General features: G+C 38.9%; 1 protein-coding gene across 4 annotated transcripts in view; it reads right to left on the minus strand.

Annotated features, from left to right (window-relative positions):
• Positions 1–1,977: 1,977 nt before the first annotated feature.
• ASXL2 (ASXL transcriptional regulator 2) overlaps positions 1,978–19,718 on the minus strand; it is a 114,776-nt gene continuing 97,035 nt past the window's right edge. For all 4 annotated transcript variants that reach the window (XM_074341769.1, XM_045511833.2, XM_074341770.1 and 1 more), the window contains 3 exons: positions 18,825–18,930; positions 16,221–16,935; positions 1,978–12,851 (listed from right to left, as the gene is read on the minus strand). In XM_074341769.1, coding sequence (XP_074197870.1) covers positions 10,374–12,851; positions 16,221–16,935; positions 18,825–18,930 — 3,299 coding nt within the window. In that variant the 3' untranslated portion in view covers positions 1,978–10,373. The remainder of the gene's footprint in view (positions 12,852–16,220; positions 16,936–18,824; positions 18,931–19,718) is intronic.

Here is a 19,718-nt window from a genome sequence, read left to right on the forward strand (position 1 = left end):
TTAAAAGGTGTTTGCTTCTTGTTGACATCAATTCCTGGTGACCATCAGCTCTGATGCTTCATTCTGGGTTCCTGGCTGTACTACTTGGACCAGTCTGAGTTCTTGGTTGTACTTGGTTCCATTCTCAGCTGTAACTTCTTAGGTCCAAGGACACTTAGTTCTGAGTCTTTGCACAGGCTAGTCTCCAAGAACTTTGCTTTCTTCAAAGATACATAGGTTTTCTAAATCATCACTAGTTTCTCTAGTGCTACAGGGTTTTTCTTAACTCCACTGGTGGAACTTAGGTTCTTCTATTTCTTTAAATAAAACCTTTTTAAAATTAACCTCAGGTTGCTCTGAAAAGAAAATGTCACACAAGTTTTATTTTTCTATCCACTTTGAGTATCCTTTTGTTTTTGTTTTCTATTGTGGTAAAATATACATAAAGTGTACCATTTTAGCCATTCTTAAGGGCACAGTTTTAAGTGTACAGTGGCATTAAGTACATTCACATTGTCGTGCAACCATCACTACCACCCATCCGCAGAACTCGAACACTAACTCTCTATTCCATTTACCCCTATTCTAAGGCAACCACCATTCTACTTTCTGCCTCTAGGAATTTGACTATTCTAGGTACCACATATAAGTGGAATCATATGGTATTTGTTCTTTTTTTATCTGTCATTTCACTCAGCATAATGTCCTCAAGGTTCATCCATGTTGTAGCATGTGTCAGGATTTCATTCCTTTTTAAGGCTGAATAATATCCCATCATATGTATATACCACATTGTTCATCCACTAGAGTTGTTTCACCTATTATGAATAATGTTGCTATGAACATTGGTGTACAAATATGTTCGAGTTCCTGCTTTCATGTTTTGGGGGGCACATATCCAGAAGTGAAATTGCTGGATCATAGTGTACTTCCGCTTAACTGTTTGAGAAACAATCAGTTTTCCACAGTGGTCGCATCTATTTACAATTCCACCAGCAATGCACAAGGATTCAAATTTCTCTACAGCCTTGCCAACATTGTTATTTTCCTGTTTTTTGGTAATATAGTTATCCTAATGTGTGTGAAGTCGTATCTTGTGGTTTTGGTTTGCATTTCCCTAGTGAGATTAGTGATGTTGAATATCTCTTCATGTGCTTATTGGCCACCTGTACGTATCTTGTTCGGAGATCTATTCAGGTCCTTCAATCAAGTCCTTTATTCAAGTACTTTTTAAATCAGTTGTTCCTTTGTTGTTGGGGTGTAGAAGTTCCTTAAATATTCTGAATATTGACTTCTTATCAAATATATGACTTACAAATATTTTCTCCCATTCTGTACGTTGTCTCTCCACTGTTGATAATGCCTGTTGATACAATCATGTTTTTAATTTTTAATGAAATCCAATTTTTCTTTTGTTGCTTGTGCTTTTGGCATCATATCTAAGAAATCATTGTCAAATCCAATCATGAAGATCTCGTTTTTAAAAGTTTTATAGTTCTGGTTTTTAATGTTTAGGGCTTTGATCCATTTTGAGTTAATTTTTGTATGTGGTATAGAAGGGTCCAATTTCATTCTCTTGCATGTGGATATCAAATTTTCCCAACATTTATTGAAAAGACTGTCCTTTCTTCATTGGCCTGTGTTGGCACCCTTGTCAAAAATCATTTGACCAGATATTTGAGGGTTCATTTCTGGTCTCTCAGTTGTATGCCGTTTGCCCGTATGTCTGACTTTATGCCATTACCACAGTTTTGACTACTGTAGCTTTGTAGTCTGGATTTCCTTTTCATTTTTGAAATACACACACTATTTATGTCTCATATTGAGTTCTTTAACTCCCTCTGGTTGTTGCCGGAAGAGACTGGCACTCTCTGAAGTACTCCAATTTAGCCAGGACCCGGGAACAATTGTGCAATCAGGTAAAGGGGATGGGAAAGCAAGCAGGTAAATCATTCAATATGGTGTCTGGTTTCTTTGGAAAAGAAAAGGCGCAGTCGCTAGGGTAAAACTGTATGCCTTTATTCAACATAAAATGAGTCATTAAGATAAAATACAGTTTGTCCATGTGCAGAAACATTATTATACATTCAATTCTGAAGGTAGTTTTATACGACCAATAAAAGGAACACTCTAAAAGTGGGAGGGATAAAGAGTGAAAAGGAGCTAAAAGGCAGAGCTTTATCTGTCAAAGTGCTAAGGCCTATGTGCACAAAGATTTTAGTGAATAAGACTGACCTAAGGTCATTTCTTCCATTCTGATTTCTCTTGGTGCTGGTGAAAAGTCTCAAGGTGTGATGCAATGAGTCACAGAATTAAGATGGGCTTTTTTTTTTTTTTTTTTTAAAATAGGTCATAGCACTTATGGCTGAAAGTTTTTAATTTCTAGAGTTTCAGTTGTCATGTACTCTAGATATTTCATGGGTTCTAGAAATTTCATGACTTCCCTAAGAACAAACTTGCTCTTTAATCAGTAGTTTATTATCAGAGAACAATTATCAGGTCCTCCCCAGCCCAGAATCTCTCTCTCTATGCAACAAACAGGGGACCAAATTTGAGACTCCGGAAGTGTTTCATTAATTTAAATCTTGTTCAAAGTGACTACATATAGGTTAAACTGGGGTCACTACTGAAGTCTTCAAATTGCTATAGCTGAAAACCTAAAATGAAAAGAATTACTGACTTAGGGTCAAAGTCTAACTCCATCATTTCCCAGCTTTAGGTCCCTGAAAACATTAAACACCGGTTTTCAAAAAGAACTGACCCAAGAAATGTACAATTTTATGTACCACACTTTCCATAGGAAGGACACGGACTGTGTAAATAACAGTTCTAAAGTATCTTCAGATATTTTGGTAACATTTAATGCATTGCTTTCTTATTGGGCTAATCTGAATTTTAAATATTTAAGTATTTAAAAGTGAGGATCCATGATTAAAGTTAATAAAAGTGTTGACTCAAGTTGTTTTAACGTAGTCTTTATGAGCCAACATCTGCATCACTTAGACACCGATGAACAACCCTAAATCCTGATCAGTGGCAAAAGTTACCTCTAAATATAGTTCAATAGGAAACCATTTCTTAGCCCACAAAATGTCTTAAATCAAATTCCATGTTCCACTCATGGCAATTCATTATGTTATGGGAACACAAAACCTTAAAAAAAAAAATCAGTAAAGGAATAATTCCAAGTTCACTCAAATCTGATCTTGGATTTACCTTTTTTCTCCCCTAGGCATTCTCTAGGTTTTGCAGTCAAGATGAAAAATTAGGATTTAAAAAATTCCTTTTAGTTTCTTTAGAGCTTGAAGAACCAGGAAAATCGAGTTTGCAGTTATTCTTCAGGAGAACCCACTATGTAGTCACAGCCCATCTCCAGAGCTGATCATCTTTCTTCCTGGTTTAGTCTGTCCTTTCTGTTGTAAGGAACTTTTTGTAGGGATTCCCTTTTTAGGTTAAGACGTTAAGCTACACAGAGATATAGATTTCTTAGTTTATACGGTGCCTATGAAAGAAACCCAATCTTCTGTTTAATGTTGCTAAGTATTAGGAAAATATAGGATATCCACCCTCCTACCTCCTTTACAGAGTTGAGACTATATTACGTGCTGGAATATACCTTTTTGACTGAAAGGTGAGCATGGATATTTTGGAATACAGAATTCTAGTTGCAAATCTAATAATACGGGTAAAGAAAATTTAAGAATAAGCACTGACAAAATATGATTTATCCTTTTAAAACCTTTCTACCAGAAAGTCTTAAAGAATTAGGATTTAAGCCACTTAATAGAGGCTTTAGTGTCTTGCTGACGCCTCTTTATTAAAGTCCTGTGACTTAGAAATAGGAGAAAAAAATCCAATCCTGTAAAAATAAAAAACACGAATTCTATCCATTATGAAGAAAACACAGATGAAATCTCCCTAATAATTTTAGATGAATGCACTTCCTTCTTGCCAGTCTATAAGATGAAAATCAAGGTTCTTTTTAGAATTCCCTTTAGCTTATTTTGGGTTTGACAGGAAAGCTGCATTATTTTCCATAGTTATTTGAAAGGGTTAGTTGAAATAAGATGAAGCATCTTTACTGACATACTGAACAGAATTAAAAGGGATTGCTTTCAGCTTGATTTTCTCAATTTGGCTATCACTAAGAGACTTCCTGAAATTTCTATAATAACTCTGGATCGTCCAATGATAGTTCTCAAAAACGTAAGTTTTATTAACAAGTCTTCTCACTTCCATTTACTTCATCTCTGGGCAATGCCTCTCCTTTCTTTCCTCATGTTTTGCCACTGTGTTTTGCCCAATGCCTCAAATGCTTCTATTTCATAGCCCATTTACTCTTAAACCTCCAACGTCTTGGGAAATAACATAGCATATATTACTCCTTGAGCTCTGAACTAGACACACGCTTTATGGTTACTACTTTAGGAAGACCTTTTACAACTTACATGACTGCTTTTCTTCAACCTTGCTTAACCAGAACTTTAGCACAGTGCTTAGCACACGGGTGTCCAAAAGATATTTGAATTAGTGAATAACATGATTTGTGTACAAAAACAACTAGAAACATTATCTGAAATTTGATTTATGAAGACCACTCTTAGTCAAGTAGTGTTCAAAGCAACAAACACAGGTTTCTAAAATTCTGTGATGTAAACAAAGGGAAGCTGGGGATCCAAGAAGCTATGTTCTGGTATATTGCTCTGTCTCACTCAACTGTAGTCCAGTTATACCTTTAGGGTCCTATATCATTACCTGAATATGAATTTTACTTTCCGTGAGGTAGGAGTAAACAACAGTATGCACTAGAAATTGGGGCTGGGGTGGGGAGGAGAGTTACAATCTAAATCAGTACAATCTGGTATGTACTAGAAATTTGTAAATGTTCATCATGGTCTGGTTCACACACATTTAAGTATTTCACCTTCATTCATATCTACCATATATGGGAATTATGAGGATAAAGATGCTCCCTGAGACTTGAAATTTTTCCTTTAGAAATAGGTGTATTTTCAGCAAAGATTTAGTGCTGTTCTCTTAGATGTCTAAACTATCTTCAGTGTCTTTGGGCAACCCTATATTTGAATTCTTTTTGAAAAATAGTAAGGCTGCCTTTTAAAAAGCTTTCTATGTATCCTTATTTCCAAAAATTGTTATTTTTATCAGTGAAAATAACCACAGCTGAGCAATTATGGGGAGAACCAGTTTACAACTAGAAGTGTTAGAGGGTCATTAAGATACATTCTTCAAACTCCAATCGTATTTCCTTTTAGGTCACCAATAAAGTTGTATGTTAATCATTTTTAAAGAATGGGCTATATACCTTTATTTCCAGACTCTCTAGGTATTCTTTTGCTCCCTCAATCATATCTTAAAACCAAATATTTACAACCACAAAATAGCTTCTCTTGGACAGCAGGACTCCAGATTATCGCTAGGTATGGTTAACCTCTGCTAGTGTTTGGCTCAGTCCTCATTACCATAAATGCCCTTCCTGACAACAGGGAGATCAACATTCAAGTTCTCCTAGCCCTTTTATCTCCAGATCCATCAGGAAGAATATAAAACTGGCTATGAAACTCACTTCTTAGAGAAGGGAAAAAGAAAGTTCTATTATCTTCACATAAACCCTGTGGTCTGGAAGGTGGTGGCAGTGACTGTTTGCTAATGAATTATTAACCACTGTGGAGAAAGGAAAACCTATTTTTCCCCCCCGAGACATTTTCTTACCATTCTTTTAGAAGCAAACAATGGGCACATTAAAAGAGAATGCACTTCGTTCTATTTTGTTGGTTTTTACTTTCCCAGAAACATTAGGTGGTTAGGAGACAGAACAGTTCAAGGGTGAAAGCAGAGACTAACAGATGAGGAGAACTGAATATTTTCAGTAGAGTTTTGAAAGAAACACACTACCCTGATTTGTTTATCACCAAATTCCTCATTTTACTATCTTTTATGCAACCTGTTGGTGACCGTCCAATAGTAGTATAAGGCAACAACTGAGGGCCCTTACCCACCACTCTCACATGTATGTCAGACCTCAAGATGCATCAAAAACTCCAAGGTTTTTATTTTCACTTTAATTATCTTTTACTTAATAATAAAATGAAAAATAAGAATATATGAATACATACAATCTATATACATATATTTATTGCAAATACTTAAAATTCTTATGTAAAATGATTTTTCTATATTTGTGAAAAAATATGACTTTTTAAATGGTGTTGACACCAACTTCTCTGTACATACCCTCAATTCCAATGTTAACAATTCCTTTAAAAAGGCAAAAGACACAAAAGTTTAGCATTTACCAAACCAGTCTGTACAAACCTTATAGCCAGAAGGAAAAATAATAGCTTGTGGTAAATAAGTCAATTTTCTTTTAAAATAAAAAATAAACTCCAAAACTATTCCCCTTATTGCATTTTTTTTTTTTTTTGGAAATAATCTGAGTGTCTTTAGAGTAACTTCCTTTGAAATAATTTGTGCCTTAACAGTGAGGTCCTACATTAAACATACCATACATGAGAAATTCAAAGTCTTCCACTGTCACTTTTTACATAGATATTAAAATATATATTACTTAAAATATATTACTGGAAAGCTATTTTTAAAATTGATCTTTAATAGTTGTATCAAATGTAAAGCATTAAAAAAAATAAAGTAACCAAGAATCTATGAAGCTCTTACTTCAACTTTAGGAACAGTTGCGCCTATTGCTCTTCCAATAGGTTACGTAGGTACTGAAACACAATAGGAAAGATCCCTGCCTATCATCATGTTTCTCAGTCTCTTTGGACTACTCTGTAAGTTGAGCTGAAAACTACCCTTGGTCAAGTCTTGTTTTACTTAGCACATAGTTGTAATGCAGTGGAGAGACTTTCCTCTCCTTTTCCTGTGAAGTGAAACCTCTAAGTCACAGAGAAAACAACCCTGGTACTGCTCACTGACAGTGAGCTCTAGAAATAAATAGCGATGTAATGACCAGAGAAGACCCCCTCAGTATAACAAATAATTTCACCCAAGAGCTCTTTAAGGACTTGTAGGTGAAGAAAGGCAATGAGAGCAATTAGGATGGTAAACGGTCAGATTATTAATATGTATAAACTTATACCTTCACCTGGAAGGCAATGAGGTCTTCCTTTGGCTATTTAATCCTGTGATAACTCCTAAAATATCTGCACCGTGCGCCTTCCCAGCCCATGTTAGTATGCTTCCCCTACCCCAAGAAAAATTTCCTTCTGCCAGATCTTATTCTTAAAAACGGTACATGGGGTACCACAGACAGCTTCAGTATCTTCAACACAGGGGTTTAAAGTAGGGCGAACAACAACTCCAGGTTATCTGGTTTTATTTTCTGTTTACTAGGATGGAGAATTTTAACAAAAATTCTTTAAGATTCAGGAAGCCTTCTTCACTAGACAACTTGGAAGATTCGTGAGACTGAGATGATATATTGTTAATGCTGTCTCCCCAAGGGGACCTGCAGTGGAAGGTCTGAAGGCTTGAGAAGCACACCCTGGAGGCATAAGCATCAGGCATGATGCCTGACTAGTCACTGGAAATAGTGCAACGTAATACCATAAAAATATGCCTAGCACTTACTTATTAGACACATTTCTGATTGAATTGAAAGGTAAAGTAACTGAAAACCTACGATAAAGACTGCTTTAAAGGTACTAGAATATCATATTCTAATAATTCAATGGTTTTCTTACTCCTATTACATTTTCAAAAAGGCCAGATTATAATTTTCCTTTTTTCTGTTCAGCTCAGTCAGCACATAAGATGACCTTCTCCATGAAACCACTGTTTTGAAACAAATTGATAAATGGATTGTATTCAATTTTCTACCAACCTAAGAGAATCTATCTCTTTTTCAGTCAAGATTGACCCATGTACCAAGTTGACAACTTTGGGGGGGGGCACTCATAAATGTGAATATTTTATTAGCTAGGTACTATTTGTTAAGAGAATCTGGTGAATAGTAATACTTAGGTCATATCTGCAAGAGCCTGGGTCAAGATGAATAGGCACGATGTGGTTTGTTCTCTAAATGGACTTGAAAATCCCTGATGCCTTTCCTCCTTTCCTCGTTAGTCTGTCCATCCTCAGATTAAGAGAACCATGGAGGAGAGACTTTCTATGATAGGAAAGATGTGAAGAAGAAAATCATTTCGAAAATCCAAATTGGTAATGAGTGTTTAGCATGGGGTCAGTTCTGAAACAGCCAACCACTTTTCACAGGCAGACCACCCCAGTCCTGCCACTAAAGTGGGGAGTGAAGAAGCTGGGAATGGAGTTTTAACCAGCAACAGGTCTTTTTAACACCCCTCTGGATTACTCAGGGCACTGAAAGCTTGGGAACAGAACCATGGTTTCTGAGGTTATTGGCTGGAGGACTTTCTCCTTACCCTGGACCCTTGCAGACCCTTGCATCTCTTAGCTATGTGTGTGCCGGAGGGAAAAGGGAACTTATTAGAAGGACATCAAATTATCTTGGCTGAAACTGAAACACAGCTATTAATCCTTATCTTTGCCTTGGCCCACAAAAAAACCGAGGAACAAGAAATAAAAAACAGTAAATAGTTCTCATAGGTTTTAAAGTATTGGAAAAAGCAAAACAAACAAAACAGTGTACGTATAATGCAGGAGGTGAGGTAGGGAGGGGTGGGTGGGTAGCAGAACGGGGGCAAAGCAAAGATCATTACTGCCTACTTTCCCCTATCTGGAATGTGACTTAATTAACGAGTTTAAGTTGTTCTGCATTTTGTAAATATCACATCCTGACTATTAAGTACAACTACAGCTGTACTAGGATGCACTAATATATGTCCTTTACACACCTGAAACAAGGAGATTTCAGACTGATTTGCAAATAATGCACACTGACAACCCTCCACTTTAAATACCAAATTCTAGTGAATTGTAGATTTATTTTTAATGTTCTTTAATCATGACCTAAATATATGTACTCAAAAATTCTTCAGTCACTAGACAGGATTATAAAACCAACAAAAAAGGAAACAAAAAGAATAAACAAAAACAAACAACAAGAATTTGGAGCTGATTTCTCTTCCTTTCTAGATGTTCCCTTGGCCATTCACTAAAGCCCCCTTACGTTAGAAATTTCTGGTGCGTATACAGCAGTAATCCAAAACAGGGAACATGTTTTCTAAAACAGGAAAAAAATGTCTGACTTTTACTGTGTGTGTGTGCACGTGTATGTTCAAAGTAGTATGAAGATCACTCCCATACTCCTCAGATGCCTGGGAGGTCAAAACAGGTTTGACAGAATGGGCAAACGTGGCATAAGCAGTTTTTCTACCTGTAGCAACAGCTGATTGTAGAACAGCAGGTAACAGGTTGGGAGAGATGAGGAAATGAGGGCCTCCCTTGTTTCTAGTGTTAAAATCGTTTCCAAAGTTCCTTGTGTTCAGTTCAACAGTTTCTGCACCTTTACTCCACTTACCCAACAAGACACATAGTTCAAATCTCCCCATCACTAATACCTTTCCGTTAAGTTTTACCAGTATTTCAAACTTGTTTGTAAGCTCCCACAAATGATCAAGCCTTTGGAGATTCTGACTGGAATCTCTGCCTTGCACAGGCGATGGTAACACAAGGGGCCCAGCGAGGAGGACCTTTTGTGGCTCACACTCCCTGCTTCACGGCAGGGGAGGGACTTGAGGGAGAAGCAGGGGTACACAAACTACAAGCAGAGTGCCTGGCAACAGTTCTGCTTTATGGAAGCCAACAACCAAGTCAGAACTTTCAGAGTCTGAACTACTACCTGGGAAATTAATACCTCATCAGAAATTTGAACTTAAGAAGGTTCCATCTAAGGTGAAGGGACTGAGTAAACCCTGAATCCAAATCCTGCGAAGCCTGAATAATCTATGTAAAGCCTGCAGTCAGGCTGTTGAGACAGAATCAGCATGAATGGTCATTTCTTCAGACCATTCCTTCACTCCTTCCCTTCCCTAGCCTCTTAGGAAAGAGCCAAAGGGAAATCACTTCCTTTTACCATGTATGGCATTAAACTTTTCAGAGTCACACGAAGTGGAATACCAATCTGAAGTCGAAGTAATACATTATTACCTAAACACCTGGAAAAATGTTAAAAAAAGATGTGACATATTTACATGATTTTTAAGTGCAAACTTGTCACAAATTCACAAAGTCTTGCTTGACCTGGACTTACTATACAAGGTGCTCTTCCTCTAAAATGTGAGATCTGTACTCTGTATTCCTGATTAAGTAACATTTGTCTCTTAAGACAACTGAAACCTACTTGTTTATTTCTGTGATTCCAAAAGGACGCAAAAATCACCTCTGTCTACCCTCCCCCCTTCCTGCCTCCCTCACAGTGCACTCTCCTTCTAGTCTTGTTACCGAACGACAAGGCAGGAGACACACAGTTTGGAGGGGCCAATGCAATCATCATGGCAGAAAGCTCCACATCCCTTGCACATGATCATGGCTTTCAATCGGCAGTAACATTTCGAAGGTGTATCCTCTATGCTGTTCTCTTCAGGAAAGGCTTGAACAGGAATGGTCTGGCCGTGGCTGCTGGGATTCACAGCTTGGCTAGCAGGGATGGTTGTGACAGTCACTGAAAAGGACATGACATCACCGACATTGCTAGATACCTGGCTACAGTCAGGCACCCCTGGCACAGCAGAGTTATGGTCCACGTCAGACGAGGTGGAGACGTTGATCATGCCTCTGTAGCTGGGCCCGATCTGTGTGGGGCTTCCATACAGCTTTGGGGTTTGCAGAGGTGGAAGGAGTAGAGGCTGATGGGTAGGACTGTCTGCAGGCAGAGGAAGAGCAGTGGAACTGAAAAGCTCAGGGCTGCTACGCATGGCCTTACCTCTCACTGCATGAGCCATCTGCTTCTGTGCTGCCTGAATAAAATCTCTGGCTAGGGTCTTCTCATCAAATGTTTGGCTTCTAGTGAACAGGTAATTCTCCTTGCTTAGAGTGGTTTGCTCAGGCACTGGTGTCTCTGCCTTCACATTCTTTTTAGCTGAACAATCATTGGTGGGTAGGGTTTCTCTACTGTGGGGTCCTGAACTTGCTTCATACTTGCCGGAACTCTGGGAAGCCTGCGGCTCCTCCTTTACCATGACAGATTCCTGCTCATCACCAGTACTTTCCTCATCAGTATCATCTTCTTTGCTGCTGCTACTATCTCCTGTTGCATTTTTACAGTCTGGATATCCCATTTTCAAGGCCTCAGTGGGACTACTTAGACAAAACCGATCTTCAGGGTTTACAGAATGGGTCCTCCTAAAGCTCTCTGAACCCCGGCCATAGGTGGAAATGTTCAGTAAGTAGTGTCCTGCCATTGCAGGCTTGGATGTCCTTCTGCCAGCAAAACCCAGCATGAACCTCTGGCTTGTGGAGATGTCCTCTAACTGGAAACCTGAGTGAGTAAAGTTGAACTGCGAGGGCTGCACAAATGAGAGAACGTTCTGCCTCCGAACCCTTTGGATCAGAGTCTGAAGGATCTGATCTTGGGTTGCTTTACTCAGTCCTTCTTGGTACTGGTGTGCATCAATGCTAGAGTCCCTCAGATCCTTACCTGAAAAGAGCTGAAGAGGTCTTGGGACCTGGGGGAGCTGCTTGTTTTGCAAGGTTTTACTCAGTTGCTGTGTAGCTGGATGGGGCTGTCTCTCATTAACGTCCTCTCTAGTGCTGTTTTCTGTTACACTGCTGCCTGCGTGTGCTCCCATCCCCTTCTCCTCTTTTGTAGTTAGTGGAACAGTTTTCATTTCAACTTTGGTGAGAGGTTTAGGCAGAATTTGCTCCATGGGAACATCTTTGCCCTGCAGCAGCTGAGTTACCAGAGGATTATTAGCAGGGATACTAGAACTAGGCCTTGAAATGGGTCCATTCATATTTGAAGAAGTTCCTGGAGTTTTAAGGCTAGAAGCTGCTGGCAAAGTGCTCAAAGACAGAGCTGATCCGGTAGGTGCTATTGTTACACTGACCTGGGGCACAGGAAGCTTTTCTAAAGTGGCTGTTGTCAATAAAGATGTTAAAGGCGGGGGAGTCATATCCACTGAAGCGCTAGCTCTTATCTCTGCTGAGGCTGAAGGGTTTGGTATATTCTTAGTAGAACCTGCTTTGGGCTCAAATGTGCCATTGGCTGCAAAACGAACAGGCGAGGCACCCGAGATTAGAGCAGGATCTGCAGGAGTAGGAGGTGCTTTCTCCTGCTTACAATTACTGGGCCCTTGTGGGTGGCTAAGAGAGGCCACTGTGGCTGCTGCCCTGATGGGATTCAGTTTTTCACGACTGAATTTCCCTAAAGCTGGTGGGGGTGCGCTAGTGTGGGCTGGTGACCGGACACCTGTGCATGCTCCACTGAGGGCGGATGTTGCAGGCGCTGAGGGGGTTTGCTGTAGTTGTGCTCCAGAGACACTGTGAGGCTGTGCCTGGCCTGGGGTCTTGGTCTCAGACTGGGGCTGAGTCTCTGGACCACAGGGTAAAAGCTCTCTCGTACCTCCCCTGCCTCCAGTTCCTGCCAGTTCCAGTGTGGGGCCCTTTCCAGTTTCACTGACTCTGTCTGAGTCTGGACTCCCTCCTCTAGCAGTCTGCCTTTCACTCCCCTCTCCTGGCCCTTGTCCCCCGCCTGGGCCAGGTCCCGGAATGGTCCCTCCAACTGAGGCGGCTGCAGCGGCGGCGGCGGCGGCGGCGGCTGCTGCCCTCTGTGCTTTGACCAGCTGGGCTTTTGCTTTGATGTCTGCAAGAGTTCTGGCTCCTGTTCTGTTAGGACTAGTGATGGAGACTGGAAAACGAGCCCTGGGAGAGACCTGAAATGTAGGAAACGGCATGGGGGAGATTCTGGAGACCGGGATCTGAAAGAATTAGGGAGGAAAAAACAACAGAGCTTAGTTTTCATTTATAAAAGTAACAAAACTTCATTAAGGCTTAAATTCTTAGAGTATGGTGAACAATGTGACACTTGTGACAAGGACGGGAGGCCTGCGGCTAAGAGACCAAACCATGGAGACAGTAACACAGCTTTGCTTTAGGGTCCTTCCACCTCCTCTACTGGTGCCAATGACACTCCTCCCTCAACATCCACTCCCATCCCAAAGTCTCAAACCTCTTTTCTCAATACAACTCTCTCCGAATGTCACCACTACTAACATCAGTTGATTATTTAAGACACTGACCTTTCTATGGTATCTGCATTTTAAAACGTGTGTAAAAGAAAAGAGAGAGAAACAGAAAAAATAAAGTAGAAGAAAACATAATTACTGTCTTACTTCTTGGCTCTGCTAACAAGGTCCAGAGGAAAATTCTTGTTCTCTTCTCCTTTACACACTCACACACACACACATAGCATAAGGCTGAGTTACCTCAAATTACAGAGACAGCACAAATTCTAGACAGCACTGGAAGGAAGACAGTATGTGATCCATGCTGCCCACCCATATAAAGGAGTATGTACCTAATGTCTATAACGTTTACCAAAGTCATTCTCATTCCCTGCTGGCATTATACTTATTTGTTGAGTTTTAAAAAACTGTATGTGCTCAAAGTCCTATCCCTAAAATCGCAAATTAGCACTCTTAGAGAAACGATGCATTTCCAAAAAGCTTCTTAGGCGATTCTGATGCATCACTAGGTTTGAAACCACTGATTTTCACATCACAAAATACTACATCTGAAATGAGTGACTCCTGTTCAAAACAATATTTTGAAACCTACTGAAATTAATCAGAATGCATCAATATCTGGACCTTCTAGTAGCTGGCAGAGTTTAAAACAGCAAGTAAACGTTACAGATGTTCTAGGGTATTTCATTAAAAAAAAAAATTAAGCCACCGAACCCCAAGAAAATGCATGTCATCTTTCTGGAATTCCTTAAATTGAGAATAATAATGTCATTAAAGATTTTTCATTATTTGCAATACCCATTTCTGAAAAGGTCAACAGCCCTGAAAAATTCTCTGTCATTCAGAAGTTAGAGTTGTAGGATTGTGTAACATCTGTCACAAAGTCCACATATTTTGCATCATGAGATGTACTTAATCCCTCTTTTAAAGCTGAAACTATTTTATACCCAACTGCACACAGCATTTTAGAAGCTGCTCAAAGGGGAAGCAACTGTTGCCCTTTGGTAACACCATCTAGAGGAGACCACTAATAAGGAGACAAAAACAGATAAAACTAGACAATTAAAAACAAGAACATAAAACGCACAGTTGTTTAAAGGAATTGTATATATATGGGACAAATAATCTTACATTAGAATAATCTTGAGCATAACAACATATCTAGCACAGTAAATGATATTTATCATAATGACTGAAAATCATTAATAACATGTTCATTAAATAACAATCATTAAAATTAGTTAAGTTTTAATGCTTAAAAATAATAATTTTCAGTTATTTATGTAAACAGTCCTATTATCTGTTTATGTGGAATAAATGAGATGTTGTACTTTTTTATGCACAAAAACCACTCAAGGTTTTCTGGGCGCTGATAAAAATTCAACAATTTTAACTTACTGAAAAGCTCTGCCCTGGTACACCAAAGGAATCAGATTCTTTCTGTTACAAACGTATACTGAATGGAAAATATACAGTGTCTGAGTTTTACATCTCTCTTATACATATATATGCACATTTTATACTATAGATATGCATATATATAGAACAGACATGTGCATGTAATTTTTATACACATATCCATATATCATTTGTAATAAAATTCAAATTTTTTCTATTTAAATTTTGTTTAAAAGATTCTGTTCTGTTATGAATTATGTTGAACTTTGTCTAAGAAAGCAGGATTTTGAGATAGGGTCTACGGTAAGAGAGTTACTAAAGCAACTTGTTTTTTAGAAAGTCTTTTTTAGAGAAATGAGGAAGGAGAAGTTTAATAAAAAGGAAAAAAGTTAAGTAACATTAACGTGGTCACAGTGGATTTAAATTTTCAGTGTAGAACCTCTTTGGATTAGCAGGAAGCAGACGGATGAGGAAACAGAAATGACGGTTCTCACCAAGTGTCATTTATATAAAGTAAAACCTGAACTGTAACTCAGCTTTCAGGTCAGGTCTGGAGATAAGCTGACATGCAGTAGAGAAAGGTTTCTAATATTTTTAAAACATGAATAATAAAAGTGACTATCTTAAAAATCAAAATCTCTGGCAAAGCCTGATAGTATATGTTGCATATGTTAATGGTAGAAAACTGGGGGGGGGGGGGGGGGGCAGAAATTCCTGAGTGCTGAAACCACACATCTTAAAATTAAAAAGTAACAGAGAACCTCATACTATTAGTAACAAGAAGCAAAATAAGAAAGAAGAGTCTCAGTGCATGAAACAGGTCAAATTCTAGCAACTGTTTCCAAGGGATGTTTCCAGGCAGAACTTAAATGTTAAATAAAAAAGGGAAAAAAAGTACTTCTATTTGGCTTATTTTTCTACTTATATCCTAATGTGAATGAAAAATACCCAGTGCCTGGGCTCATAGTAGACACAATAGTATTAATAAATACTACTAATAAAATGCATTAATAAATAAATACCATTTCTTAAATGAAGAATGAACTACAAACTGGTATTAGGCACAAGCCCAGTTATATACTAAGACAATGACACTGCTATAGAAATTTGAAAGTTCTGACATGCAGCAATGTAAGGCTAGAACATAAACTAATCACACATCCTAAGCAAGAGTTTCCATCTTACTAAAAGTCCCTCAAGTAACCAGTGGTGACTCATGGCAGCCACGCACATTTCCTTTAAAAGGATGGAACAAAAAAGGTAGTTCTAGAGCCTCAGAACATCAAATCAGTTATGGCACTAAGAAAAGACCAAGGTACACTTAAATATGGCTCTTGGAACAATAAGATCTCTTAACCACACCAATGACCTTTTCATGTTTCTCACTATACTTATTTTGTCACATGAGATTTTCATAACAGTCTTAAAATACAAGAGTAGCCAGCAGAGGGGTGAGCGGAGGTGGATTACATTAGCTATCCAGGTACCTTGCTTATTCAAACACCAACAGAGTACAGATCTGTAAGAATGCAGTTCTAAATTCCTGTTTAATTTTACTCATATATGACCACAGTTATATGAATATCAAATATATACAACTGCTTCTGCATTTAGAAAAACTACAAATACGTGAAATTTAGTAGGTACGACCAAAAACTTAGTGTTGAGACCATCTCTCTTTTTCAATTCTTCCCACTCTCTTACCTTGAGAGGAGGTACTTTCCGGCCCTGGATCCTGTCCCCTCTACTGAGAAAGGGCTGCGGGGAGACTGGAAATGGCTGCTGGTGCTGGCGATTCTCAGTGACACGTGGCCTTTTCTCCCAGCCTGCAGGGACCTCTTCTTGGGTGAGAGAAGACTTCCTCTTGAGGCTTTCTGGGCTGTGATCGGCCAGACTTGATGGAGGCTCTTTCACAGTGGTCTCCGGTGGACCTGCTTCTACTACGGGCTTCATGACTGTTTTTTCCACCCCAGGACTCTTGGGTTTGCTTGGGGATGTAATTAAAGCTTCTTGGCTTTCATTTTTGTTATAATTTGAAGTTGTAGTGAGATGATTCTCTTTTTCAGACTCCTGTTCAGCAGAAGCAACTGGCTTCTGCTCCAAGAGAGCCTCATCCTTTGGGCACTTGGTGGGAGGAACACTGCTAAGCTCATTTGTGTTGGTAGCTGAGGAAAGTAGGGGTTCTGTGGGTTTGGAGTTTGGCTGCATCTTATCTTGGCTTTCGTGCTCTTCGTTTCTGACTGGTGATGGCATTTGCAGTACTTCTTTAGACTCTAACTGGGGAATTACTGGGACTACACTGACAGGAGAGCCCTCTGAAGGAAGCATGGATTTTGGTTGCTCAGCTGGGATTTTCTTTACTTTGGGATTGCTGGGTGAGGCCATCAATTTCTTTGAATCTTCAAGGCTCAAGCCAGAGCTAAACGGCAGAAGAAAGAAATATTGTAGTTGAGAAATGGCCCCTGCTATTAAAGGTATTATGAGATAATGGTATATGGCAACGCCTAGCAGAACCCCTGATCCTTAGTAGGTAGTCTTCATATATTATCTTCACTATTACTATTATTAGTGAAGGGTCTGGAGCCAGAGTGCCTAGGTTCAACTCCTGGCTGTGATACCTACTAACCATGTGATACTAAGTGACTAGCCTTCTCTATGTCAGTTTCTTTAACTGTACACTGAGGCTAAACACTTCATAGTGCTGCTCTGATGAATAACTAAGTTAATGCATGTAAAGTACTCAGAACAGTACCTAGTACATAATAAAAGCTCAATATAATGTTAATTATTATTATTACTTCTGCTTACAAAGGGGCTACACTGTCTAGAGGCATGTATCACAGACTACCCACAGAGAAGTAAAAGAAGACAAAGACCATGCATTCTGGGATTGTGTGTCTGGACTGTGACCAACTCTGCCCTGCAGTACCTGTAGAGAGGCTGGCCCAAGAAATCTAAGGGGCCCCAAGGAGACAACAGGAGAGTTGTCGGTCGGTGTTCTCAGGAGGTTGGAAATCAGAACTCTTGAGTTTAGGGAAAGCATGTTTAAATTTCACATGGTATAGCTCTAAAATTCTGAGATTAAGTGCCTCTGAGTTATCCTAAGAGTGAAGGCCAATTGGGACTTCCATAATGTGGCCTGGCTAAGAGCCAGGCTACCCTGTAGTGGTTACTACAGACTTCTCCTAATATCTTAGAATACTGTATAACAAGTAAAAACAAGACTGCTCTTTTTGGAGACTTCAAATAATCAGTACTGTGCCCCTGAGATGGAATAGCGATGGACAAAACTGGATAGTAATCAAATATAGTCCTTCAAAAAAGCTGGCAAAAAGTAATAGAAAAACCCAACAACTGCCATAATGCTCCATCTGCCTAATAAGGAAGGAATGAACAATATTCAATGGAATAATTACTACCTGTAATAATAGTCTTAATGTATTCACCATCATTTCTATAGAAGAGCTCAAAGCTCATACCAAGAAGGTAGAAAATCAGTGTATGGGGGTCTCCATCTCAGTAAGAACCACTCTCGAAACGACCATGAAGGAGATCAATGAACACTACTCGGAGATAAGGAAAAGAGCCATTAGTTCTCAAGCTGTGGTTACAGAGTCTCCTTGAAGGCTGCCATTAGGTAGACATAAGGAAGGAAGTGAGAATAACAAATAAGACTCTGGGTGTTCAATTCTACTTCGAACAGTACAGCTCCACTATCATCTGTTTATGTGTCTCCTTTAAGATTTCAGTAAGGTTTTTTTTGTCAGATTAAAAAAAAAAAAACAACTTAGACTACAGCCCCTTGCGAAAAGAGTTTGTATCTTGATTTAGCTATGTCTATCTCCCAGAGTACCTTCTTCGGAGGAAGGGCTGTTTAATTACATGTTGAGTATGATGGACCGTATTACAGGATTCCTAGGATTGCTCAGTGATTCTAGATAAGATACCCTATTGTGGGATAATTGACTACTATAAAAATGTACAGAACTTCAGTATTCTTATAAATTATAAAGTTACTGGAAGAAAAGCCAATCTATTCAAAGAAAGGGACTCATTCAAGACAATTAAATGTTGATTTTTTTTTTTTTAAAGAAACCATACCACCCACAATGGTAACGTGTCAAGAGTCAAGGATTATGAGGAGTCCTGTTCTGTGCATCTAAGATTCATAAGAAGAAAAAATTTCCTTAATATAAAATAATTAATGAAAAAAATGGAAGGAAACTGCAAACTAGATTTTCCAGAAAGGTAAACAGACCACATGTATAGGAATTAACATTTGGTTTACAGAACCTGTCTTGATATTACCTCTGACCATAGTAGCTTTCAAAGAATTGTTCTTTCCACGGCTCTACTTTTTTCTCCTTCTCAATCTCTTGTCGAATTCTCACCTGCATCTCAGGTGTAAACTCACCTGTAATGTATCCCCCCCAGAAGAAAAAAAAAGATATTCAATAGAAATATGCTATTTGCAACTTTTTACTGTTTGTAAACATGAATGAATCCTGCAGGAGTCCTTATACTACCATGTGAAAGTAACAGAAATTTCCCCAAATTTCTCACTTACTGTAAGGAAGAACTACCTAAGTTCCATCAGGTGAAATAAAAATACTTGCATACCATTTCATGTAGTTTGCAGTACTCAGCTGAGGTTAACTGAGGCCTTTTCTCTGGGCTTTCCTTGTAGCACCTCCCTCCTGCTCCAAGCATCGTATTCCCCACAGATTTGTTTTATCAGTAACCTTGAGTCTGTTCATTTCTTTTCCACTGGAAAAACAGCTATGTGCTTTCAGTAAACAATGCCACTGGACATTTTATTATTTAAAAGTTCTGTTTATCCAAGGCAACTTATATTTTAGGCCTTTTAGCTCTAAGTGAATAATGAACAGCTATGCCCTTGCTTAAAGGCATTTGAGGTTCCTGTAAAAAGGTAGGGAGTTGTTTCGGAGTTGTCAATTTTATAACTGTTCCAGAAATTGTACCAGTCTAGTGCCCTGGTAATAAGATACTCAATACGCCAAAGACCCAGCTGCTCTGAATATGCCATTTATTTTCCTTTACTAGCAACCACCTCAATCCTTCTCACTCCATCAGCAGAAAAGAGTGAATGTGCTTCGTAGGCCATCTTCAAACCTGTCGCTCAGATAGGCTGTTCCTTTTATTCTCTAATACCCAGGACATCAGAGATTACGAGGTAGAAAT

This window comes from Camelus bactrianus, chromosome 15 (assembly GCF_048773025.1).
Source record: "Camelus bactrianus isolate YW-2024 breed Bactrian camel chromosome 15, ASM4877302v1, whole genome shotgun sequence".
Taxonomy (NCBI): Eukaryota; Metazoa; Chordata; class Mammalia; order Artiodactyla; family Camelidae; genus Camelus; species Camelus bactrianus.